Source organism: Cryptococcus depauperatus, chromosome 5, assembly GCF_001720195.1.
Source record: "Cryptococcus depauperatus CBS 7841 chromosome 5, complete sequence".
In the NCBI taxonomy this organism is placed as follows: Eukaryota; Fungi; Basidiomycota; class Tremellomycetes; order Tremellales; family Cryptococcaceae; genus Cryptococcus; species Cryptococcus depauperatus.
Window position 1 is genome coordinate 1,455,458 of NC_089472.1, and position 24,881 is coordinate 1,480,338.

At 43.8% G+C, this 24,881-nt stretch overlaps 10 protein-coding genes and 1 non-coding gene across 11 annotated transcripts; 8 read left to right on the top strand and 3 right to left on the bottom strand.

The window, feature by feature from the left end:
- Window positions 1-663: 663 nt before the first annotated feature.
- L203_104695 (uncharacterized protein) lies at window positions 664-2,517 on the top strand (the record flags this gene model as incomplete). Its single annotated transcript, XM_066214074.1, has 6 exons — window positions 664-696; window positions 812-919; window positions 1,070-1,168; window positions 1,219-2,101; window positions 2,158-2,429; window positions 2,482-2,517. The coding sequence occupies 6 exons, from the start codon at window positions 664-666 to the stop codon at window positions 2,515-2,517; spliced, it is 1,431 nt and encodes a 476-aa protein (XP_066070171.1).
- Window positions 2,518-3,172: 655 nt separating this feature from the next.
- L203_104696 (uncharacterized protein) lies at window positions 3,173-4,208 on the top strand (the record flags this gene model as incomplete). Its single annotated transcript, XM_066214075.1, has 3 exons — window positions 3,173-4,019; window positions 4,070-4,096; window positions 4,150-4,208. The coding sequence occupies 3 exons, from the start codon at window positions 3,173-3,175 to the stop codon at window positions 4,206-4,208; spliced, it is 933 nt and encodes a 310-aa protein (XP_066070172.1).
- Window positions 4,209-4,829: 621 nt separating this feature from the next.
- L203_104697 (transcription initiation factor IIA subunit 2) lies at window positions 4,830-5,519 on the top strand (the record flags this gene model as incomplete). The annotated part of the gene is made up of 5 exons (XM_066214076.1): window positions 4,830-4,873; window positions 4,979-5,066; window positions 5,153-5,212; window positions 5,279-5,367; window positions 5,429-5,519. 5 exons carry the CDS (start codon window positions 4,830-4,832, stop codon window positions 5,517-5,519), a joined length of 372 nt encoding a protein of 123 aa, XP_066070173.1.
- Window positions 5,520-5,867: 348 nt separating this feature from the next.
- On the bottom strand, window positions 5,868-9,414 carry L203_104698 (uncharacterized protein; the record flags this gene model as incomplete). The annotated part of the gene is made up of 11 exons (XM_066214077.1): window positions 5,868-5,901; window positions 5,954-6,066; window positions 6,123-6,289; window positions 6,340-6,730; window positions 6,779-7,311; window positions 7,365-8,236; window positions 8,294-8,452; window positions 8,507-8,895; window positions 8,950-9,120; window positions 9,167-9,223; window positions 9,277-9,414. 11 exons carry the CDS (start codon window positions 9,412-9,414, stop codon window positions 5,868-5,870), a joined length of 3,024 nt encoding a protein of 1,007 aa, XP_066070174.1.
- A 178-nt stretch (window positions 9,415-9,592) lies between these two features.
- Window positions 9,593-9,681, top strand: L203_104699. The gene has a single exon. It is a non-coding gene; the product is annotated as a tRNA-OTHER (tRNA).
- Window positions 9,682-10,944: 1,263 nt separating this feature from the next.
- L203_104700 (dimethyladenosine transferase) lies at window positions 10,945-12,201 on the top strand (the record flags this gene model as incomplete). The annotated part of the gene is made up of 6 exons (XM_066214078.1): window positions 10,945-11,132; window positions 11,191-11,352; window positions 11,414-11,507; window positions 11,556-11,951; window positions 12,001-12,137; window positions 12,189-12,201. The coding sequence occupies 6 exons, from the start codon at window positions 10,945-10,947 to the stop codon at window positions 12,199-12,201; spliced, it is 990 nt and encodes a 329-aa protein (XP_066070175.1).
- Window positions 12,202-13,053: 852 nt separating this feature from the next.
- On the top strand, window positions 13,054-15,094 carry L203_104701 (uncharacterized protein; the record flags this gene model as incomplete). Its single annotated transcript, XM_066214079.1, has 5 exons — window positions 13,054-13,071; window positions 13,399-14,139; window positions 14,185-14,724; window positions 14,772-14,891; window positions 14,939-15,094. The coding sequence occupies 5 exons, from the start codon at window positions 13,054-13,056 to the stop codon at window positions 15,092-15,094; spliced, it is 1,575 nt and encodes a 524-aa protein (XP_066070176.1).
- A 766-nt stretch (window positions 15,095-15,860) lies between these two features.
- Window positions 15,861-16,145, bottom strand: L203_104702 (uncharacterized protein; the record flags this gene model as incomplete). Its single annotated transcript, XM_066214080.1, has 2 exons — window positions 15,861-16,034; window positions 16,089-16,145. 2 exons carry the CDS (start codon window positions 16,143-16,145, stop codon window positions 15,861-15,863), a joined length of 231 nt encoding a protein of 76 aa, XP_066070177.1.
- A 422-nt stretch (window positions 16,146-16,567) lies between these two features.
- L203_104703 (uncharacterized protein) lies at window positions 16,568-19,214 on the top strand (the record flags this gene model as incomplete). Its single annotated transcript, XM_066214081.1, has 15 exons — window positions 16,568-16,651; window positions 16,701-16,730; window positions 16,778-16,825; window positions 16,877-16,885; window positions 16,946-16,977; window positions 17,038-17,254; window positions 17,304-17,426; window positions 17,478-17,579; window positions 17,636-17,899; window positions 17,950-18,103; window positions 18,157-18,212; window positions 18,261-18,469; window positions 18,516-18,950; window positions 19,007-19,128; window positions 19,192-19,214. The coding sequence occupies 15 exons, from the start codon at window positions 16,568-16,570 to the stop codon at window positions 19,212-19,214; spliced, it is 1,908 nt and encodes a 635-aa protein (XP_066070178.1).
- Window positions 19,215-19,608: 394 nt separating this feature from the next.
- Window positions 19,609-20,357, bottom strand: L203_104704 (uncharacterized protein; the record flags this gene model as incomplete). Its single annotated transcript, XM_066214082.1, has 5 exons — window positions 19,609-19,632; window positions 19,685-19,947; window positions 19,994-20,121; window positions 20,164-20,240; window positions 20,298-20,357. The coding sequence occupies 5 exons, from the start codon at window positions 20,355-20,357 to the stop codon at window positions 19,609-19,611; spliced, it is 552 nt and encodes a 183-aa protein (XP_066070179.1).
- A 1,009-nt stretch (window positions 20,358-21,366) lies between these two features.
- Window positions 21,367-24,388, top strand: L203_104705 (uncharacterized protein; the record flags this gene model as incomplete). The annotated part of the gene is made up of 4 exons (XM_066214083.1): window positions 21,367-22,720; window positions 22,787-23,005; window positions 23,063-23,817; window positions 23,885-24,388. 4 exons carry the CDS (start codon window positions 21,367-21,369, stop codon window positions 24,386-24,388), a joined length of 2,832 nt encoding a protein of 943 aa, XP_066070180.1.
- Between the last annotated feature and the right edge of the window lie 493 nt (window positions 24,389-24,881).

Below are 24,881 nucleotides of genomic sequence, written 5' to 3' on the forward strand. Positions count from 1 at the left end.
ATAGGCATGCGGATGACTGGCACGCCTAATTATATAGCTTTTTGTCTAGTCGTAGAGAAACTTTTATTATCGTTTTGATACTCTCTCTTATATATGTTAAATATGCAAATGGAGTCAAATCCTTGACAAAAAGGAAATTTTGTTATTAAACGCGTCCATTTCTACGCGTGTCGCGCTTTGAGCAGTCCAGTCAACTCCCTTTTAGAATCACGTGATTGGTGTTTTTTTAGCCTATAGGCATTTAGACGAATTTCATTGATTGGATAAACTCTGGAAGATTTCCAAGCTTTTTCCACCTTCCCATGACACGAATGAACCTCAATGTCTGTATGTTTTCAATTCATATCTCCAGTTTTCTCTTTCTCTTTTCTTTCTTCTTTTGTTTTGTTGCAGATATCGCTCACCAACAACTAAAATACTACTCCTCACTCGAATATTTCTCACTCGCCATTCTTGTTATTTTCTCCCAATTGACGACTCAGTGTTCCATTCCCTGGATAACCGCCACGTTGTGGGAATAATCAAGTGCTTCCGTCCTTTGACCGTTTTTAAAAAAATTATTAATTTTCCGCATTTTTTTTTCCAATGTCCCATTCAATTTTTGGTGTACTTAAAAGGTCTTTTAGAAATTCTTTTAACCAACCAAGTTTAAAGCAGCTCAGAATGTCTTCTTCTATCCCTATTCCCTCTGACTTTGTAAGTTTTTTGATTGCTCTTTACTACGGTGGACTCGTTGGTCGACTCATAATTGACTGGTTATGGCCAAGGAAATACAAACACGGCCATGAACACAAACTGACAATAGTTGTAGAATGCATGCCTCTACAAGCCCCTCGCTGAGGCCGATCCCGAGATTCACTCTCTTATCGAGAAGGAGACTTGGCGTCAGTTTTCTGGTTTGGAACTCATCGCTTCCGAGGTATGTCTGATTTTTATTTTCAGGCTGGCCATCGTGTGTCAAGATTCTCTTCAACGCATCGCCAATCGTGCGCGATGCGTTGGCGGCGGTATGAGCTTGACGTTGCCACCTCTGAATAGTACGATGATCGTCAACTGATATACTTGAAAGAACTTGACTTCTCTTGCTGTTATGGAGGCCAACGGTTCCATACTCACCAACAAATACTCTGAAGGCCTTCCTGGTGCCCGATACTATGGCGGCAACGAGGTGCGTTCTTCAAGAATAATACAGGCGGGATACATCTAACATGGCAACAGTTTATTGATGTCATTGAGAACCTTACCAAGGAACGTGCACTTAAGGCTTTCAACCTTGACCCCAAGGTTTGGGGTGTCAACGTCCAGCCTTACTCTGGCTCCACTGCCAATTTTACTGCTTTCACCGCTCTTATCAGCCCTCAAGACCGTGTGATGGGCCTCGGTCTTCCCGATGGTGGTCACCTCACTCACGGTTACTACACCGCCAAAAAGAAGATCACTGCTTCTTCCATCTACTTCCAGTCTTTCCCTTACAGAGTTGATCCTCAGACTGGTATCATTGACTACCCTCAACTTGAAGTCAACGCCAACCTGTACAAGCCACGTCTTGTCGTCTGTGGTGGCTCAGCCTACCCCCGAGACTGGGATTACTCTAGATTGAGGAAGATTGCCGATGGCCAGGGTGCTTATCTCCTGTCTGACATGGCTCACATCTCCGGCTTGGTTGCTGCTGCTGAACAAAACTCTCCTTTTGAGTATTGTGATGTTGTTACCACCACTACACACAAGACCCTACGTGGTCCCCGAGCGGGCCTTATCTTTTTCCGAAAAGACAAGGAGGCCGACCTCGAAGCTCGTGTCAATTCTGCTGTCTTCCCCGCCTGCCAAGGTGGCCCCCACAATAACACCATTGCTGGTGTCGCCGTAGCCCTCAAGCAAGCAGCCGATCCGGCGTTCAAAGAGTATGCTAAGCAAGTCAGGGCTAATGCCGCTGCCATGGCCAAGGTCTTGTTTAAACATGGCTACAGGCTGCAGACTGACGGCACCGAGAATCACTTGATTCTTTGGGACTTGAGGCCTATCGGCTTAACTGGTTCCAAGATTGAAAAGATTTGTGACGTTGCCCACATCACCCTCAATAAGAACGCTGTTGCTGGTGACAGTATGTCTTTAACTATCTGTAGTATTTGAAGATATTGATGCTAATACAACTCACAGCTTCCGCTCTTGTCCCTGGTGGTGTCCGAGTCGGTGCATCCGCCCTTACTTCTCGATCCATGAGAGAAGCCGACGTTGAAAAGGTTGCCGAATTCCTTCATCGTGTCGTCCAAATTGCTCTCAAAACCCAGGAGGAGGCCGGTTCCAAGCTTTTGAAGGACTTTGTCAGGGTTTACGAGGGCCAGGGCGAGGCTGCTCAGTTGATCAAGGAGCTGAAGGAAGATGTTATGAAATTTGCTACCAGCTTCCCCTTGCCTGGTGTTCCTGACACTGTAAGTCTGCCTTATATTGAATGATTTCAAATGATTGCTGAATTATTTTTAGTCTAAAATTGTCCGACCTGAAGGCGTCAACCTCTAATCTAGATCTAGCATTAAGAAACAGTCCATAGGATAGAGAGAGGTGCGGGTTGAAGAGCCTATTGTTATATAGAGTAGAAACCCAGATATTCAAAATACAGGCTGCGTTGGGCAGACCATCTCATCATGGTCCTAGAGTCATTATCCTTGTACGGTCATGCCATTGTCATTCATCTGATTGCTTTCTCAACCAGCTATGATGAACTTATCGAGCACATAGCCATGAAGACTTAAACTTGTAATGCTGATCAACAGTAGGAAAGTGATATCAAACAAGCTCGGTGAATATACCGGTTTTTTATCTTTTTGTTGGTTCACGCGCGAAGTTACGTGCCAGTAACAAATGTTTTTATTTGTTTTTATTTTTATTTTTGTTTTTTGTTTATTATTCAGTGTTTTTGTTTTTATTTTACATCCATTTTTATACATCAAGAGGCTTGTTTCTTAGGTCTATTACCAGGGAAGGCTCTCTTCTTTGCTTCTGAGCGAGTGTACATTTTGCTTTCACTTGTTGATCATGGCTTATGTCGAGTGCAGCGCTTCACACGGCTCCATCTCTACAATAACGAGATTAGCAAACACTTTTGCTGTCTCATTGTGCGCTGACAGAGAAATTACCTTCAAACGCTGGGTGCGGTGCAGCTTGCCAGCTTGCCATGGTCGTAGCAAACTCACCAACAACATCGTCCGCGTCCACCCAGTCACCAGTTCCCTTATCACCTACTCCAGCTTCTGTTGCTTCAGCTGTGCCTCCCCTGCAAAAGTCTTTTTCTCTCAAAAGGCATCAAAAATCGCGTAGGGCTAAGCGTGCTCGATCTGATGGCGAGTCGTATGCTTTCGAGGATAATAGCCTCACAAGGCTATCGTGGAAGAAAGAAATGGATTCTGACTGCCCGAGAGGTGAAGGTATAGATGACGGACAAGGATCTTCACCACTCCTGGAAGCTGGATGGCCAGTCACTGTTCCTTCTCTTAGGCCTGTCGTGCGTGCTCGCCCAAGCAAAATCAAAACTGGACGTCGTATCGAGTTTTCAACAACCTCTACTCCAGAGCTTTCTAGCGTAGCATCTGCCGATCCAGAGCCAGTGGCAAAGCGTCAGCGTCAGAGATCATGTTCTGCCTCCTCGGCTTCCTCCTTCAAGGGGCTGCTTGTAACTGAAAAAAAGACACCTCCGCCATCACCGCAATCTATGATTGAGCCAGAATTCACAACTCCTAGAAAAAAACGTGGTTCGCTATATGTGCCTTCTCCACTTGCCACTGCGTCCATCATTTCTCCGTCACTGTCAGCATCCAATATCCAAGACGCCCCTCTTTCTCCAGTCCCTGTGCTCGCTGCGACAGAGGTTACAGTTGAGATTGAAATGCTCAACACAGCTGCTACTCAAGTTAAGGGACGCCAGAAAGTATGGAGTGATGTCGAAGACCTCGAAGCTGAGCTCGGTAACGTGTTAAGGCTAGGTTTTGGACGAGGACTAGGAAGAGGCATCAGCGGGCGTGGAGGTGAGAAGAGGCCAAGCAGACTAAGGAGTAGTTTGATTATTGGCGAGAAGAAGAGTTTCATGGGCCAGGACTACTGAGCAAGTTTATCAACTAGTGCTTGTGACCACTTTTGACGTTATCAAGTCTTTAGTTTACGATTTCACATCGTCTGTCAGGCCAACCTTATACCACCAGTGTCACGCTTTTTGATCAATCGCAAAACCCATTACGAATTTCGTTCCGCCTAGATTCCTTGTAACAGTCAAATTCTCATTTCCTCTTTATTTCATCTTGTCTATCATTTGTATTCGGTGCCATTTTACATCAATTGTTATGTCCTTTTCTGCTTTACAATCAATCTTTCAATATCACTCCCAAGGCTCTTTTATCATTTGCATTTATGGGTTTGTGTCTGATCTATCTGTACACTTGATGTTTTTTCTTCTTTCCTCATTATTAGAGAATATGTCGTGCATGTCAATTGTTGATATCGTTTGCTATACGAATGTCTTTCATGCTTTCATATACATAATTCAGACAGCGAGATGCATCAGCCCATCCGAAAGCCAAATAAATCTCTTATAACCTCGGCTGTTGGGCTGGATGATATCATCTCCTAGGATTACATAATGTTCTTACTATGTAACTTAAGTCTTAGATAAGCCATATATTACAACCGTTAATTACTCTAAAAAAGTTAATTAAGATTGCTTAACAAAGCATCTCATCCTTCCACATTTAAACTAAACTTGAAGGTTCTTTTCACTGCAGCGGATTCCTCATTTGGCTGCGTGCTATATATTTTTCCTTCAGCTAATTTCAGAAGCGATAATGTCAACCGGTCAGACATATTATGAGTTTTATAGAGGCTCGAGGTACGTCTCTCTCCCTACTATCATTGAAAGCTCCTAAAATATTTATATGTCTCTATAACAACCAACACTTATCGTATTATAAGCTGACCAATTCAATTTATGTAGTATTGGCACAGCGCTTACAGATGCGCTTGATGAACTCATCACCCAGGGGGATATCCCACCACAGCTCGCTATGCGTGTACTCCAACAAGTGAGTATTTGCCCTCTTTCATTCCGCTTTAGAAGTCTTGAAAATGATTAGAGGGAAGAGTAAACTGACTTTTAGTGACCTGATAGTTTGACAAATCTTTAACAGAGACTTTGCAAAAGAATGTGAAGAACAAGACGCAGATCAAGGTTTGTAGCACACCACATCTGTTGCCATTTTCCAATTGTGAATATACTAAAGCAAGGATGTTGTAGGGTCATTTGTCGACATACAGGCTTTGTGACGATGTGTGGACGTTTGTAGTCAAAGATCCTCAATTTAAGATGGAAGGCGTTGGCGCCGGGCAGGTTTCCTTCAATTTCTCTATTTGGACAAAGCTGATCTCATTGGGTTTATCTCTATAGGTCTGAGACGGTGACTGGTTCCAAAATCAAGATTGTAGCATGCAAGAGTGGAGATGCAGCAGAGGGGAAAAAGGGAAATGCCCGAGAATGAAATGCAAGCAATAAGAGTTTAGTAAAGGTATCAAGATAGCTGGTGGTTGTAGTATTCTGGATCTAGAGGAAGATGGACTTTAAGTTCCATTTTACCTGTACTCAAAAGTAGACAAATACATAATGTATGTAACACTAGACATTTCTTACATGGCCCCAAAAATTGCAATCCGATGAGAGTAATAATGATTGACCAAGTGCAGCAGTACAGTACATCAGCCTATCTCCACCAAATTGTCCCTGTATTCACAAAATGGCCGCATTGAGAGATCGTTCGTAGACTACATGCATATGCAATTCATTAGAGTTGGTGTTTGGGCTTTCCTACATACTTTGCTTGCTCCAACTGCTAATGAAGATCTTCAGCATCATACTGTTCGTTCCTATAAGTTGTCAGCAATCGTTGTATATTAATTTCAGGACGAATCGATTCACTTTTTGAGAATGACCAAGCCCTCCAGTACACTCTGATAAGGAAAGAATTCGTTTGTACCCAGCTCCGCTCGTTCCATTGTTCCAATTCGCACCGGTGATTGATGTGTTTGAAACTGTGACAGCATTCGTGAGCGCACGCTTTTCGAACGCAATTTCATGGTAGACTTACGCCACTGATGCCATGTCTTGTTCCTGCTTGCGCAACAGTGTTGACTGCCTGGCCAACTCGAACTGTAACGGGTATCTCCTCTAGCTCTTCGTTGAGGGTGATAAGGAATTGAGGATACATGGCGGTGACAATCCAGTAAAGCATCCAATGCGAAGTACTTAATACAACTGAAGACATGTCAGTTTCTGTTGCCTTGAAAGCAAGGTCGTTAACTTACATTTCCTCGCATTAGTGAAGGAAACAATCACAGATAACAAACCTGCGACGGCAGTTTTACTCATGACCTGTCGGTCATTATAGTACGGGTTAATTCCAATTGTTCCTTTACCCATGTGCACAAGACCTTGGGCAATTCTAACCATGAATAGACAATCTGCTTCCCTGGCATAATAAACTGCTAAACCTCGCAACATCTGTGCCAACCTGGCGTTGTTAGTGCCCGCTCCAACGAGGCCCATGGAGAGAATCGAGTTTATAGCAACATCAAGGTCCGAGTCATGCGAGTATTTGGAAAGAGTATCAAGAATAGACAACTGGGGATTGGAAGCGGAAATAAGACCTAAGGCAAGAGGGACGGATTTACGAATTACAGGATCGCCATAGGTCATCTACTCCTATTGTTAACATCTTAAATAAATTTAAACGTATATGCTTACCAAATGCTGGAATTGCCGTAAGGCCATTTCAGCACCGACCTCCTCGCCCATGGCTACAAGAGCGATGCCAATAGTGGCAAAGGATTGATGTTTTAATTGCTCTGAACTCTTTTCTTCTTTTTCACTTTCTTTCTTTTCTATATCTGACACACCGACCTCCTTCTGTTGGGCATCACTATTAGAAGTGCCTGCTTCTGTAGGTGCTTCCGCCATAGGGATATCGCCTTCTGGATCAGTTGGCGCGCCGGCAGGAGCAGGAGGCGCAGGTGGACTGAGAACGGGAACGGTGCCAGGAACATCTGTAGAGGCTATGGGATTTTCGGTACTACCGTCACCAGCAACAGGAAATCCTTCCTTTTTATCCTTCTTCTCTACAGCATGTTCAGAGCAAGTATAGAGCATCTCTTGGATCTTCAGGACATTGCCAGTGCCAGTATGAGCACACATATCAACGATAGTAGTCGCCGTCTGAGCAACGGGGTGTTCGATGGCACTCAAAGTTGCAAGAGTGGGTTCACACTCTTCTTGTGCAGCTGTATAACTCATCAACCTCAACAATTGCATTCTTTTTGAAAAACACACTTACATAGATAGAGTAGTCCCAAACCCAAGCAAGCAAAAACTGTCCATTCTGAAGCCAACTGAGCTTCCTCCCGCTCCATTAAAGTCTGCAGAATTTCACTTGCTATATCACCGTTTGATGATCCAACAAACACAAAACCGAGTGCCAGTATTGCCATTGCAGCAACTTCCATTGAAGTAGATTCATCCTGCACGTAAGGCAAGAGTTTATCTGCAATATCTTGTCTCTGAGATCCAGCATATGCTATTGCAAGACCGTTTATAGCGCTAACTTTCAAAGGAACGCTCTTGCTATCAACATGTTCCTCCAACATTGCAAAAACAATGTCAGTCTCTGACCGGATGCCGCAATGCACAATGCCGGTAGCAAGGAAGGCACCGGCCTTGATGTGCTCTTCGACCAAGTAAGAATACTTGTCAATGTGATTGATACCGTTTTCCGAATCCCAAAGAAGACTCAGACCAGCAGAAGCAGTTGCAGACATCATTCCGTGATCCTTATTTCTGTAAATCCAGCTTTGACCCTCCGGCGCATTAACAATCAACTTATCATTACCAAAGCCTGCGTTCACGAAGGCATTGACAAAGGTTGAGGCAAGGTTTTGACGAGCAGAATCAGCTATAGAGGTTTTGCGGGTTGAAGGTTCAAGGTGAGTTTTGTAGATATCATCAACGGATTTAGGATCTTCTACTCCTACAGCTTTGCCAAAGTTTCGGAAATGACTTGAGAGTTTCACGTTACCAAGACATTCAAGGACATCCTCCGGTTGTTGAGGGATAGTTTCGTCTACGTCTGTTTCATCCTCTGCGCGATGTATCCAGTGAAGTGGTATTTGAGCACGAGCAAGGAAATAAGAGAGTTGTTTTCTCATAACGCTATTGGGAAATCAAATGAGTAAGCCTCAATAGTATCAAAGAATAAATCTATCTTACGGATTTCTGGGAGCTTCATAGTATCTTCGAATCAATTCAGGACTGTTCAGACGAACAGCTAGAGTAAGAGCCTCAGGGTAACGGTCAAACTTAGCGTAGATGACAGAAGCGGTTTCAAGAAAAGCATTATCGTCAGGAGCAACCAATAGTGGCACACAACTAGAAAGATGCAATTAGTCAGTACCTTTATGCCAATTGAAAAGTAGTACCCACTTGACCATATATCTACAAACTCTCTCAAACGTTTTGTCATCTACGTGTTCGGTAATAGCCGAGATGTTTTCCACTTCTAGCAATATATCCACAGCGTCCGCTTCTGCATTATGCTTCAAAAAGAACTCCACCAACTCAATCGCAAGCGCTTTAAGCTGTTCTGTAGTGTATTTGGAATTTGTTTCTGCGATATCGGAGTCTTCACCTAGTGTAGCATAGGTATTTGAGTATTCTTCTCCAAGTTCAGCTGCCAGATGTCGGACGTATTCGTGGCCCCATAGACCAGGAGCCTCAGTGGAGCCAGAGATAATCCGGAAGTAAAGGGTTTCGCGCCTGCCAGTGTCAGAGTAGGTCATGGCGAGAACAGACAGAATAGAAGCGAGAAGCGACTGTAAATACAGTCAGCATCATACGAGAACGACTCATCAAACCATGATGTTTACCTTCTGCTCTTGTAAATTATCGTTCCATCCTTCCCTAATCCTGCCCATTTCCTCGTAAAACGGTCGTAAGAATTTCAAAGGTTTGGGCACAGAGGTCATGGAACTTGTTGAAGTTCTGATAATTGTCCTCAAAGACTCCAAGGCAGGTTTATAGAGACCCGTATCGTGTTCCTACAACAGATCAGATTCCATTGACATATTCACAACTCCTACCCACTCTTAAACGCTGAACAAGCATTTCTAGCTCAACCTTCAATTGTAAGTCTTCTTCGCTCTGTAGCCAAAGCTTATGAGTACCTGCTTTTGATCAAATACACAGCTACATACCATATCGTTGCTTTCATCTTTGCCATCATCTCGAGCCTTGCCCTTATCACCAGGTTGTTTAGGCTTGTCAACGTTCTTTTGCTCTGGGTCTTTTGCGGGAACCGCAACATCAAAAGTCGGCCGCTCGCTCTCAGGCATTTGGGCAATGTAAGAGAGAGAAAGGTTTAGGATTAATGAGAAAAGAATGAACTATAGATTTTAAGAAATCAGATGCCATACATGGAGAGACGCGCGTTCAGGCAACGGAATTAAATTCATGTGGCACCTACATGATTGTCGCTTCGAATCGGGATCAATACTTTCCAGTCTTGACTTTGGGCTTGTGTTGCAGTGGTAGCATTCTAGACTTCGAGGTCGAGAACAGGAGTCATCTAGCGGTCGTGGGTTCGAATCCTGCCGGGCCCTGTTTTTTTTCTTCTTTGGTTCTGTCTTTTCTCTTCATACTAAAAATACTACACTTCATACACAAATGATGCATTAAATACCATAACTGTAGGCTTCACCATGATTTTCATTTCGTTTCATTCTTATAAAAACCGCAACGGCGCCTGCAAGCATATAGATATTCCATCTTGATATGTGCACCTTGCTAGTTACATGGTGTATGAGAGCATCATGGCCGAGATTGCTATGAATTTTGCATCGTCTTTTACAATTTTTGATACTAGCAACACAAAAGGGTGTGGATGGCTCTTTCCAGTGAAATGCTCGCGCCAATTCATTCCCCTTGTGTTGATGTTTCCTCAGGATTGTTCTTCGTTCACCCGGACGATTGGCAATCGCCGTATTACAAACCAATGAGTTTTTGCCGTTTGTTGGCAGTATCTATTGACTGTAAAGTTGATACCTTGAATGACGACTGCCCGTTCTCCGTGATCTGGCTGCACAATTTCTTGCAGCTTCTCCATTCGATGATTGGCACAACCTTGGCAGTCCCAACAACGCCTACAGTGAAAAAGCGACGTCGAAGCTTGATACTGATTTTCGTAACTCATTGGTTCGCCATACTATTCTACCCAAGCTTGAACGATTGTCTAATAATCTTTTAGTGCTGTCAAGGGATTCTCTTGTAGCTGTGATTGTTGCTGAAGGCTATTTGGAGTTTAAGCCAGCGCCTAGCAAAAACGTGAACCCATAATTTGCCAACTCTCATTTTATTTCACGCAGACAAGATCTGGTTCGTCATCTTTTTAATATCACAAAGCTTTGGCGAATATCCTCGACAAGCTAGGTCATTGATGTGTAGACATAAGACAAATTCTTCCAGATCGCTTAATTTTATTTTATTTTGCCAAATCTTGCCTGTAGGGCGTGTTTCGTTGAGTTGGGAGCCAAGCGTGCTAGAAGAGATGCCTGGGGATAACAGCGCATTGAAAGCTTTGTAATTGGCCAAGTTATAAATCTTGTTAGTAAAAAATGCTTTGTGTCGGTTTCTGCTTAAAGAAAAATACTAAAGCCGTGACGTGCCGAAATACTCAGAATATCATTTAAAAAAAGATAGTTCTCTTGATAATACAAACCATGTGTATATCAAGTAGAAAATTTATGTGTAACTTGAAGTCTACTCACGTGACTTTTCAAAAAAGTTATCGTGGTGCCTGACTATCTATCATTTTGCCATCTTTATTGATGATTTTTCCCCTACACTACTTATCAACCTTTATCAAAATGCCCAAAGCCGTTTCTCAAACGTATAGGCCTCAAATTATTTCTGCTGCGAAGAAATCAAAAAAAGGTGGCGAACCATCAGCGGCAGCAGCTGCCGCTGGCAGTGCAGGTGGTGGTGCTCGAAACCACCTGTTTGATACGGCTAGATTTGGCCAACATATATTAACAAACCCTCTTGTAGCGCAAGGGTGAGTATATGCTGCTTTATAAACTGAGAGGATCTAATCTTACGTCTGTCATGTGTAGGATTGTTGACAAAGCCAACTTGAAGCCTACAGACATCGTCCTTGAAGTTGGCCCTGGTACCGGTAACTTGACAGTAAGGATTTTGGCAGCATGCAGAAAGGTAATTGCAGTGGAAATGGACCCCAGGATGGCTGCTGAAGTCAAAAAGCGAGTTCTTGGAAAGTAGGTGATATTGCTCTCTTAAGATCATAATGTGTGAAATGCCAACAACTGTTCTCATTAGGCCAGAACAAAAGAAACTGGAACTGATACTTGGTGATTTCGTTAAGGCTGACCTGCCTTATTTTGACGTTTTGATCTCCAATACTCCTTATCAGGTATTTAATTAGCTTTTTGCTTTGCGGTATTCTCGCTGATAACCTCAGATCTCTTCACCCCTTGTATTTCGACTTCTCTCTCAACGCCCCATCCCCCGATGTGCTGTTCTCATGTTTCAGCGAGAGTTTGCCCTCCGTCTTGTCGCCATTCCTGGATCTAAAATGTGGGGCCGTTTAGCTGCCAACGTACAATTGTATGCTCGCGTCGAGCACATCATGAAAGTAAGCAAAGGCAATTTTCGACCACCACCACAGGTCGAATCCTCTGTTGTAAGAATCATGCCGAGAGATCCACCACCACCTGTCAAGTTTGAAGAGTTTGACGGAATGAACAGAATCATCTTTAGTAGAGCCAACAAGACTATTAGAGCTACATTTGGGGCAAGAGGCGTGGCTGAGATGTTGGAGAAAAATTATAGGACATGGTGTGCTGAGCAAGAAAAGGTGAGCCATGGCGTTTTCTGTAGAGCAAGCTCTGCTGACAATTGTAAAGATCATTGAAGATGATTTTGACATTCGTCGATTGATTGATTCTATTCTCAGCAACGACGGTTTTGCGGAAAACCGAGCGGCTAAAATGGATGTTGATGATCTACTCAAGATGTTGGCTTCTTTCAATGTCGAGGGAATGTGTGTAGCTCTCTTTCATACTGATACGAAACCAGCTAATTGCGTTTGAAGACACTTTGCATAGTTTTAGAAACAAATCTGAATATCATGATACCTTTGTTGTAAACACACTCATTGGTACCCATGTAATACAGCCATTTGTCCTTCCATCTTGACACATTGATGTCTTTCTCTTATTGCCCTGACCTACGTCAATCATGCTCGCGATTGACATTGTGATTGCTTCTCTTCAAATCCAACACAACAATATGGAAAAAGCATCACGAAACCAACTACATTTAGAAGCAGGCATTTTACCGGCTAGTTTTTAAGTGCTGTATTTGTCCGCCGTCTCACATGAGGAAAAATCAAGACTTTTACAGCGTCAATATTATAGATAAGGCGAATGACTAACAAAGGCGCAAATGTATATTAACCTTTTGGTGTCCAGAGTAACTCTTTATCATAACTGGCATCTTACGCTTCTCTGACTTTGATATCCTAATATGTTGCGGGAACATTTCAAATTATGAAAAGTTCAGCATACCTTTTGTACTTTTTCGTTTCGAAAAAAGAAAAAAGATTAAATTAAATTAAATTAAACCAAGATAGAACCTTTAAACGTGCCTGAAGAAACGCCGTTAATTCATTTTCATAACGCCGGCATTTCTCAACAGTCACGTGACTCAACAGGCACGATGGCTCACTCTTCAAGAATTCAGGTCGATGAATGAGTTTTTGTGTTTTGCAGTTAACAATCATTTCATTCAAAGCATTTCTCTTTTCAAGGATTCTTAAAAGTTCATCGTGGTGTGTAAGGTCGCCGCTCTACTCTGTCACACCGACTCGCCGCTACAGTGACGGCACAGCGGAACGACAACTACGACAATCTCAAACAACGCTACCAGTGGAGCGCGTGGTCTTTATATAATTCAACATGCATAGCGGCATTCCGGTGAGTTTGTTGTCGAATCATTATGCTTGGAGAGCGTGGAAATGAGATAAACGCGAGTGGGAAGAGTGCACAGGGACGTGTCAGCTTGTTGGCAAACATGACGATTGAGACGCGGCCAAGTTGAGTGATTGATTGACCTGGTCTTTCTTCATCACATCAGTCTTTTTTCTTCTTCTTTCTTCTACAACTGTGCGCCAGACTCATGTGCTGACCATTTGCTCCTCTCAACGTTCTACCCATTGCTCGATTCTTGTTTGCATACTTTTGCACCGTGCCTTATTCAACATCCGCGCAAACAACTCTGGAATATTGGGTACTGAAATGCAGACCCGACGAGTCCCCCGTCTCGCCGACGAAAATGCTCCTCCAGCAGCCGGAGCGATGACGCGGACTCGTTCGCGCTCCACGAATCCCACTGCTCTCAATGCCAAGACTACTTCAATACCGGTGATGAAGCGCCAACGCTCTGCCGCTCTTTCTCAAGACAACAAGGTTGAGAAGCCTTTCATGGGCAGGAACGCTCTAGGAGAAGTGAGGATTAAGGGCGAGAAAGAAAAACAAGTCAAGGAGAGAGAAGCGAAGAAAACTGTTGAGGATCGTAGACCGCTCGCAACCACTCAAACCATCGCTCAGCAGCGAACCACTCGTGCTGTGTCAGCTCAGCCTGCTGGTGTTCGAGAGGACCGAGACAAAATCACAGGCAAGCGCAAGGCCGTTCCAGTTGGATCCAAAATCTCCAACAGGGCACGTTCTGCTGGACCTGAGGCCATTCAGGTTGAAGTCAGGAAGCCTCTCGTTAAAGTTGAGCAAAAGCCCATTATTGAAGACGAAGAGCCGCAACGCAAGCGACGCAAGACTTCTTCCCCTGCCCTCCCTGAGGTTGACGAAGAAGTTGGTTCCAAAATTGACGCGAAGAAGGTTCACAATCTTGCAGCATTAAGATCTCCTAAGAGGCATGCTAAGGCCAAGGACGACGGATGGACTGATTTAGATATTGAAGATGAAGGTGATCCTACCATGGTTAGCGAGTATGCTGTTGATGCTTTTAAGTACATGATGGATATCCAAGTGAGTTTTCTTGTCTGTTGATGAACATGTCTGACATTGTTAAAGCCTCACACAATGCCTAAGCCTGACTATATGAACAATCAGGCCGAACTCCAGTGGAAGATGCGTCAGATCTTGATGGACTGGATTATTGAAGTCCATTCTAAATTCCGTCTCTTGCCTGAGACGCTGTTCATCGCCACAAATCTAGTAGATCGATTCCTTTCCAAGCGTGTCATTTCTCTCGTCAAGTTCCAGCTTGTTGGTTTGACTGCACTTTTCATTGCGAGCAAGTATGAAGAAGTGTGCTGTCCTGGTGTGGAGCACTTTTTACATATGTCTGATGGAGGTTACAACATTGAAGAGCTTCTCAAAGCTGAGAGGTACATGCTCAGCACTCTGGAGTTTAACATGTCTTATCCCAACCCTCTCAACTTCATCCGCCGTATCAGCAAGGCAGATGGGTATGACATTCAGACTAGGACAGTCGCCAAGTTCCTAGTTGAAATCAGCTGTGTTGATCACAGATTATTGCAATTTGAACCGAGTATGTTGGCGGCTGGCGCAATGTGGCTATCTCGATTGTGTTTGGAGAGGGGTGAATGGGTAAATACTTCCTCTCTACGCGATGAAAAGAGCTAATAAATTGCAAGGGTCCTAACCTTGTTCATTACTCTACATACTCTGAAGAAGAAATCCTTCCTTGTGCTCAAGTCATGTTGGATTATATCCTTGACCCCGAATTTGATGAGAGCTCTTCTTTTTACAAAAAGGTTTGTTTATTTTTATCAAATGTCGCATCTCGTTGACAAGGCCGTAGTATGCAAGCAAGAAACATATGAAGGCTAGTGTTTGGATGCGGGAATGGGCCATCAGCTACTGGCCAGAAAGCGCTGTTGGCGCTGGAGACGAGAGGGGTAGGGAATTAACTCTGCTCGTTGAAGCAAACACTCCTTTAACTTCCACATCACCTTGATCATCCCAGAAACCTACAATCCATCTCCACCAACTTGATACCTACTGGTGATCGAATCTTGATGCCGCTGTGAAGATGATTTGACGTTGCGCTGCCTGCGATTTGGTTTGTCCTATCGCTTCGTATCGTCGCTTATACCCAAGCCTACACTAGCGCTCTCTCCAAAACCTCGCGACTTTGACTGCATTGCATTGTGTTTCTTAATTATCACCCGATTAACTTCCACAGACTCACATCGTCTCCTCGATCGCATTATCAACATTTCCTAAAAGCGACCAATTGTTCTCACTTCTATCATTCATCCTATTCTTTTGTTGCCTAGCTTTGTTGAGATAATATACCCCCTCCGTAAAGCTCATCGATCCGACACATGGTGTCTTGAAGCCATGAGTGTCATCGGCTTTGACTTTAATCTTTAAATACGTATGTTTATAAGCAGAGAATCGAGAAGAAAGAGAAGAAAACAAAGAAGAGAAGAGAGGATAGGCAATGTTTATGTGTATGGCATATTTGATGTAAAAGATGTATCGTAATTATCATAACAGCTAAACATTATGATTTTTGAGTGTAAACCTAAACGATACCATGTAGCATCATATCCGTCTTCAAGTCCTTCACGCGTTATATTCGAATACCATGAGCGATTTTGCCGACTCGGAAACTATCCAACCAGCCATTTCACCATCTGTCCAATTTGCCATGTCGAACTGGATTAGTCTCCTGGGTTTCATGGTCTATACGTAATGCATCTTGTCCAATCTCTGAATCACACTTTCTTCCCGCTCTTTTGCCTCTTCTTTCTAGCTTCTTGTAACAGAACTTTTCCAAAGAACAGAGAGATGCCGGTGATACCAGTGAGAAGGAGGAGCAGCGGAAGTCGAATTGCCCATTCCCGTGCAGGGAAAAGATCATGAACTGGAGAATCCAATGAGAAGAAAGGCTGGCAAGACGACTCATGTAAGAGGAAAAGTATGCTGCTTAGTGGAAGACATACGAGAAAGAGAGCCCAGATGGTATAATAAATAAAAACAAATGCTGCCACAAAGAGCATGCCACCTCCAAGAATCTTGTCTGATGTTGCCTGCAATGTCAAGTCAGCTTTCAGTTCAGTTCATCTGTAATGACTTTCCATTTTATATTAAAGAGTGAAAATAATTCAAGTAGTAATATCTTTGAATAAAAAATAGTTTACCACAAGACAAGTCAAAAACAAGACCTGTTAATGTTTGCCATGTGTTTTCCACGTGGATTTCGCGTGATTGCCAGATGGCAAGCTTTTCATATCCGGTTAACATCTACATCCGTAAACTACTTGATGTAGTAATTTTGCGACTTTGGCGAATGAAACTTGTCTTTTCCGGTTGGTCGCTTGTGAGTTTCAAAGATCTACTATATAGACTGGGCGGATTTATTTCTTTTCTATCTTTTCTTTCTCTTTTTCTTTTACTAAATTAAAGTGGTAATAAGCAAAACATGTCAAATAAAGTTATCGTTGTAGGCGGTGGGCTTTCTGGACTGAGCGCTGCTCATACCATTCTAGAGAGAGGTGGGAACGTTGTATGTGTCTAGTGCTACTTCTGTAACATTGAGCTGATGGGCGAGATAGGTTCTGCTGGACAAGAACTCTTTTATGGGTGTAAGCTGACATATGTCAAGTGATGACCATTGTTGACTAGAAGCCAGGGCAATTCTACGAAAGCTACAAGCGGTATCAATGGCGCTGGTACCCAGGTAAGGTTGAATGACGGGAAAGTCTTGGGCCTTTACTGATTTGTGTTGCAGGCTCAGCAGGTCAGGTTTTGTGAACATTTGTACCAAAACACTTGTGCTGACTAATTTTGATTACAACAGCAACTCAATATTCCGGACACTGCTGCCAAGTTGTATGTCGTTGCATGTTTTTGAGTTTTTACAATTACCTATTGAACTGGTTCCTTATATAGCTTTGCCGACACCAAAAAATCTGCCCGAGACCTCGCGCGAGATGATCTTATACATGTACTCACGTACAAATCAGGCGATGCCGTCAACTGGCTCGTTGAGAAATTTAACCTCGACTTGTCAAAAGTCTCGCGGCTTGGAGGACACTCGGAAAAGAGGACTCATAGAGGTGGCCAGCAGTTTCCTGGGATGACAATTACCTATGCTTTGATGGAAAAAGTTTGTGTCAAGGTGGTGTTGGTGAGCAGAAGCTGATAACTAATCGTAGCTTGAAGACCTAGCGGAAAGTCAGCCTAATAGAGTCAAGATTTTGAAGAAGGCCAAGGTTACAAAGGTTATTGAAAAAGATGGCAAAGTTGTTGGCGTAAATTATGAGCGTGAAGGCAAGCAAGTCAGTTCATTCATGTCTCTCCCTCATATAACATACTTAATTCGGCCGTAGTATACCGAATACGGACCAGTTATATTGGCTACTGGTGGGTACGCCGCAGACTTTACCTCAGACTCCCTTTTAAAACAGCATCGTCCCGACTATTACAACCTTGTACGTTGACAAACTGGCCCAATGGAATTTGACTCATTTCATGTCTTTTTGTCTAGCCCACTACCAACGGCGACCATTGCACCGGCGACGGTCACAAGATGGCTATGGCGATTGGTGCAAAGGGTATTGATCTCGAAAAGGTTCAAGTTCACCCTACAGGCCTGGTTGATCCCAAGGAACCCGATGCCAAAGTTAAATTCCTCGCCGCTGAAGCTTTACGAGGTGTTGGCGGCTTGCTGATTAATAATGAGGGGAAAAGATTTGTGGATGAGCTGCAGCATCGAGACTATGTCACTGGGAAAATGTGGGAGAACAACAAGGTGAGTTGGGAATATAAATTCGGGATGATGTTGACATTGGGATCTGACAGTTCCCTGTGCGACTAATTCTCAACAGCACATCCACAAAGGAGATTGAATGGCATTGCAAGCATTATGTGGGAAGAGGCTTGATGAAAAAATTTAACAGTGGCAAAGAGTTGGCGAAGGAGATTGGTGTCAGTCCTGATACCTTGAAGAAAACTTGTGAATATTCCACTGTAATCGGGTCATGCCATAACGTTGACATATCTCTATAGTTGATGACCATAATCACTACGCAAAGAATCCAGGTACTGATCCTTTTGGAAAAAAGGTAATTTTCAACTCTTTCTCGCTATATTCCTACTCACTCTATAAACAGTTTTTCTCTGGTGGCGATTTCCGCATGGACGATGTTTATCACGTAGCCATCATGACTCCCGTCTTGCACTACACTATGGGTGGTCTCGAAATTGGCACTAATGCTGCGGTACACGATGCCAAGAGCCAGGCTATCCCCGGTTTGTTTGCATGTGGTGAATTGGCTGGCGGTGTGCATGGCGCCAACAGGTTGGGTGGAAGTTCTCTCTTGTAAGTGAGAAGAGAACGATACTGTATTTAGGCTTATATGTCCTAGGGGATGTGTTGTCTTTGGACGAGTAGCAGGAGACTCTGTTTCAGCATACATGTTGTCGACTCTTGCCAACGAGCGAGCGGCAAATAGGCTCAACACTGTATCTAATCATTTACTCGAAACTAAGATTACTGTAAACCCTGAATCAAGAAATGTCAACCTTTCTTTTTCTTGGGCAGGCGATAGCCCAGCCTCTCTCAACGATCAAAAGTCAGTTCCGGCTACTTCTGGTCTGGCTCCACCAGCAGACTCTGCGCCTGCAAGAAAGGGTGATAGAACTGCTGCTCAGGTAGAACAAGAATCTTTGCCCAAACCCGAGGAGAAGAAGAAGGGGATGAGTTCTGGTGACAGAGTGTACACCTTGGAAGAAGTTGCAAAACACAACAAACAAGGCGATTGTTGGGTCATTATTGGGGGACAGGTCTTGGACGTAACCAAGTGAGTTTTTATTTTTGACTGTAGTATTTTTATCTTTATGCTGATGTGCGGACAAGCTTCCTGGAGGACCACCCAGGAGGTGTCAAGGCAATCATGCTTTACGCAGGAAGAGATGCGACGGAAGAATTTGAGATGATTCATCCTCCCAATGCAATCTCAAAGTATGCGCCAGATACTGGTAAGTTATTTCCGCACTTGTGTTCCCACTTCAAATATTTGACTTTCTGACATGGTTCTCAAGTTATTGGAACTGTTAAGCAATAAAGGCTTTGTGATTGTGTTTGTGTTGAAGTCGTATTTGAAGAGCAGTGATGAATTTGTATTGAGGCAATTTTTCCGTGTTCTAGCATGTACTTTTGTCCTTGGGTCGTCTGTCTCGACTGAACAAAAATGCTTATTGTTGCCAATGTTCTTTTGATTGCGGAAAAGTAGTGTGTAAAGGGCATTGATATCTCGATCATCATCTCTTTGAAGCTCAGATAGTATAAATCAAACTCATTTGCTTCCACAAGCGAAAGAGAGCAGCTTGACAGCCTCACCTATAATAGCAAAAAAAAGTGTATTAACGTGAATTCATGGATAGCGTTGGTGACAAAAAATTGCGAGTAAACGATGATACAAATACATGAAGATACAGGTCAAGATTTAATCCGATACATCATAACAGATCAAAATCATCAAGCTAAATCATCATGAGCATTATTTCTATGGATCACAGCCTTTGGCACACTCACTTCATCGTTATATTCCATAACCGCCCTCTTTCTGGCACTGGTATCCACCCAAGTAACGAAATCCTCCATATTTCTTGTTATCAACATGGCGGGATCAGTCACTGGCGTAGGCCCAACACGGACATGACCTTGTTCAATAGTTCGCACTGCGTCAGATACTGTTTCGGCCAGTTTTAAACGGGCAACAACCACGGCAAGACGACGTCGTGCTATGGAAGAGACTGTGACCTTGTTTTCAATCTCAGAGGGTTTAACACCAATGTCTACGATGGTCATTAAAGGGAACCAGAATAGATATAATTTACATACCGAGAATGCCCATGTCATACAGCTTGTTGAGCATTTCTGTTTCTTTCTGTTGTCTGAATGGATCCTGAGCAGAAAGAAGAGATAATTTGTGAATAAGTGAACGAAGAGAACCACAGAGTTTGTTGTATCTAGTCTAAAATCAGTTTCTGCCAGGTTGTGGGCAAACCTACTTGTGATAATCTTCACGATCCTGTATGTGATATTTGCGCATTACTTTCACCTCTCGTTGGGACGCATCCTGCTTCCACTGTTCCCATTTGAGTCAGGTTTTTTCGGATCCGAGGTAGTGATTTTGTATACATACGTTCAGAAAGTCTACTTTTTTCAGAAGCTTCTTTTCGTGATGCTTTAGCTGCCGCATCATATGTGTATCAGTCTATTGGGATTTTGCAACTAGAATATATATATATTCTTGACATATATTATTTAAGAAGAAAAGAAAAAAAGAAGGAAAAGTGGAGGGAAGTGTAAACAGCTGCCTCGTTATAATACCGCCAATCTCCGCCCGCCTATCCACTGGTTACTTATCAAAATACTTGTTATCGAAAAAAATCATCTGCCTCTTTCTTTTTCATCTCTCCCCAACCATTGTCTGCCATACACAGCAGCCCCTTTCACTCTTCGAAGCAAGGAAAGCCAGTGGACCATTCTGAATAGCTTGACTGCGAAGAAGCATCGGATTGTAGGCCAGCGACGGCCAGTCCCAATATATCGAGCAACTGCTGAGGCTACGCTCAAAGCATATCTACAGAGAAAGTGTGAGTTGATGGCTAGCCTTTTCTTTCATCGCAGCAGCATAGTGCACAGATGGGCGCTCGGCAGTTCATGCGAATGTACCGGAATCGTGTGCAACAGAAAGTCGTGCTGGGGTGGAGAAGTTTAGCAAGAAAAGAATACATTACTGACAATCTCATGATTCTGCCGCCACGACACTCACCCCTTCTTGATCGCATGTACATATAGCTCAACAAAAGCCAGCAGGTAATCATAAGAGCTTGCAAGTGGACGTTGGTTGCTTGTTGGATAACACTTATTTAAAGGTATGCTCTTCACCTTTGTGACAATCAAACGTATATCTTTGGGGAGATGGACAGCACCAGATGATAACTGGATAGCTCAAAACATGTCGTTTGCTTTAGCATCCTGACATTCATTGTGTAAACCAGAGTAGGGTCACCAAGAGGAATAACAAATCGCAATAATGTAATCACAGTCATTTTCTTGTAAAATTCGACATCCTTTCAAATTTCCTCCTTTACCATTGTATCCCCGATACATGTCCCAGTTGCTGCCCTTGTTGAATTCAAATTTGAGCTTCTCCCTCTCTGCCTTTTCTCATCCTTGTGATCTCTTGACAATCTCACGCTGACGATATGCTAGCTCTCCAGTCTTCTCCTCCTGTTCTTATTTTTTCGCATCAACTCAATCCACACACTCACACAGTAGTGTCGGTGCCCAAAATGTCCAACCAATCTGTTTTTAGTGCTCTTGGTGGCCTAGGCTCGTATGCAGACCGCATCAAAGACGTCAACGGGAGCTATGTCCCTCTCTTTGATCAATCTTCTTCGCATATTCCTGCCAGAAGCCCTGATCAAATTACGCCTCAAGAATCTGTGACAAAAAAGACGTCTTCTGGTGCTGAGAAGAATGAGGGCGTGGCGCCAGCTGCAATTGAGGACGATGGACCATGGGAAACTGTCCAGCCTCGATTACGCAATAAGTCTGAACGAGCCGACCACTCCGATCACATATCCAACGAGAGAGTTGAAATCAAGGAAAAAGACCAAGAGAAATCCCAGACGCAAGCCCAAAAAAGAGGAAGTTCTTCCAGGAATTGGAGAGACAGATCAAACAGAGACGAGTCTTCTGGACCAAAGAGCGAAAAAGATAAGGATGCAGGAGGTGAAAAAAAGAGAGGAAGAAGAAGCGAAAAGAAGGGAAGCCCTAGTACGACTACTGGCACAAGTGTGAGTGCAGACGCATCAAGTGGGACTGCTATTAGTATAAGCGAGAAGAAACCGACCATATCAACAAAGAATGCTTGGGGTCTTGGTACCAGCACAGCTGGAGCGACAGTGGCAACATCGACCTCTACAAGTTCTGTGCCTACCACAAGAAACATGTCTGCGGCAAGCACTGTCCCCTCTTCTCCTGCCAACACAAATCATCCCTTACCATCAAACTCTTCTATATCCTCCCAACGAGCACAAGGAGGTCAAACAAAAGAGAGCGCTGATGAATCTCATTGGCGAGCAAAGCCAGCCTCACTGTCCAAGGTGGACGGGGATGAGACAATTGACAAGACCGGACAGAAAGAATTGCAAATATCGAACCAGCAGTCGAAAAAGCCAGCGCCACCTCCAACTATAAATATTTGGGACCTCAGAAAAAAAATGTCTGCTCCCTCTTTATCAACAAATACTCAGCCACAATCGCAACTAGATCAGGATCACGCTATGGGAAAATCGCAACTTAATGGTATTGATACCGCCACTGATTCTGTCTCTACCTCGACTGCCGCTTTTACTCAAAGTAAATCCGCCGCCTCAAGTGGTAAAAAAAACTCTGCTGCTACTAATACACAAAGCATACTTCCATCTATACATGACGCTACACTATGGCCAAATGTCAGCCAGACTGTCAAAGGAGATGAAAAGAAGGGTAAAAAGGGCGAAAAGAACGAAAAAGAAATAACAGACGTTGAAGAACATCCTTCTGGACCTACTAGTGTGTATTGTCCCCTTTATGATGGATGAAAAGAGGTCATATGGCTGACGATAGTTCTCACCATAGAAAAACCTAAATGGAAGCCCATACCAGCTCATGAACTTTTGGCAGCAGCTGATCAAGCAGCAGCTGAACAAGCTCGTCGTCAAAATCGTTCGGATGCTAAGAAACGACTCCACACCAACACCAGCTCTGGTGGTGGTACTAAGGGCGAAGGAGAAGGAGGGCTAGGAGGCAAAGCAAAAGGCAGGAAACCGCATTCCAATGCTGGGGACGGAAGAAAAGGTAAAAGCAGAGAAGACAGTACCAAAAGTCACGTTTACTCACAAAATCATGGGCAAGGACATGTCAGAAACACCAGCATAGCAAGCCAGTCTGCTGAGTATGAAAATGAGAAAGTTAATGGGAATAATAATGGAAAGGGGAAGAATGGTGATGTCGATTCCAAGCTAGGCACCACTTCTCAAGCTCTTGCTGTAGAAGCAGGTTCAACATCAGAATCTTCCCCAATTACTACTGCTAGCAACACTAATAGCATCTCTACAATGACCCGCGCACCTTCATCACAACCCTTGACAGGTAGCTCCACTGCACCCCTTCCATCACATCATTTCATCCCTGCTTCCAATCCTAACCTACCGCGTCCACCTCGAGGTCGAATTGACCGCGGTTCCTTTGCTGGACGAGGACGCGGCGGCTTCAGGCCGAGTTCTGTGATTGCGCACAAGGCTGTCTCTGTACAAGGGGGTTATGGATCACCACCTATTGGCGCACTACCTTCGCCGGTAGAAGGCATGGGTTATCCCGGAGCCCATGCACCGAGCAACCTTTATCAAAGAGGATATGGTATGGGCTTTCAATCATTATATCCCACTGCTGCTGGCGGGCACGCAAACCAAGGTGCTGGAGGAGTGTACGACCCTATGCAAGCACAGTATGCCAACATGGGGTTCTATAGAGGTACAGTAATACCACCGCCTCCTATGCCACAAACGGTGGTCCCAAACCTTGATCCTCTAAGATTTTATGTGTTGGGCCAAGTAGAATATTACTTCTCCATGCAAAATTTAGCAATGGACTTTTTCTTACGACAGCAGGTAAGTTTATTCCTTCATTTATCTGCTTTTCTAATAATTATGGAAATCGGCTAACGGGCCAATACAGATGGATGACCAAGGGTGGATAGACATCTCTATGATATCTTCTTTCAATCGTGTCAAATCACTTACGCCCGAAATTGCTATCGTCCGCGAGTGCATGATGCTTTCTAACTATCTCGAAGTGCGCGAAGATAAAGTCAGGCTGGCGGGGTCTGAATCGCGTCGATGGGTCTTGCCCGATGCAAAAACGAGCAAATTTGGACCTGATCCGAGATCTCCTGCCAACAGGGTGAATGAGAAGGAGCTGCCCACGAGCGCTGGACTGGAAGGAACGGAAGGCGGAAAAGAGCAGCAAATTTCCACTGCGCCGATAATGCAACAAAGACAATTTGTTGCTGCTGAGGTCGAGAATGCTCTGATGAAGAGTAGTTCTGGGGTAGGTGCAAGCGCAGACTTGATGGCATCTGGTACAGGAGTGGGAGCCATTAATAGTAGGAAAGAAAATGGTAGCGAGACCCTCGAAGGCTCAGTTTCTGCCAAGAGGATAACGGGAGATATGATTGAATAAAAAAGACGAACAGGTCAAAGATCATCATATTATATGAGTGAGTTTGGCTCGCTAATTTCAAGGCTTTTAGAGATCCAGCGCTGATCATAGAAGTGCTAGTCATAAAAGCAAGCTTACGAAGGCATTTGGCAGCTTAGCGAATACATTCACTATCACGGCCCGAACTATCTACTCATTGATCAGAGAATGAAGAGGAAGCTGCATTATCAATGAAACTGTATTTTCGATATCCAGAATCTCATCGAACGCTACTTGACTTGCCTTATACCCAACGTCATAAGCCCTCTATAGTTACCTATACATCTTCCTTCGCTCTCGACTTTCGCATCCCCTTTATTTTTGTCCTCGTTCGGCTCAAACTTTGGTTCTGCTTTTTGCATCGTAGGTTCAAATATCTACTTTTTCCGGTTTGTCTTCACCTTTTTTTTTCTACCATGCCGCATCGTCTAGTCATGAACTGGGTTTTAATCAATCGCCTTCATGTGTTTTCAAT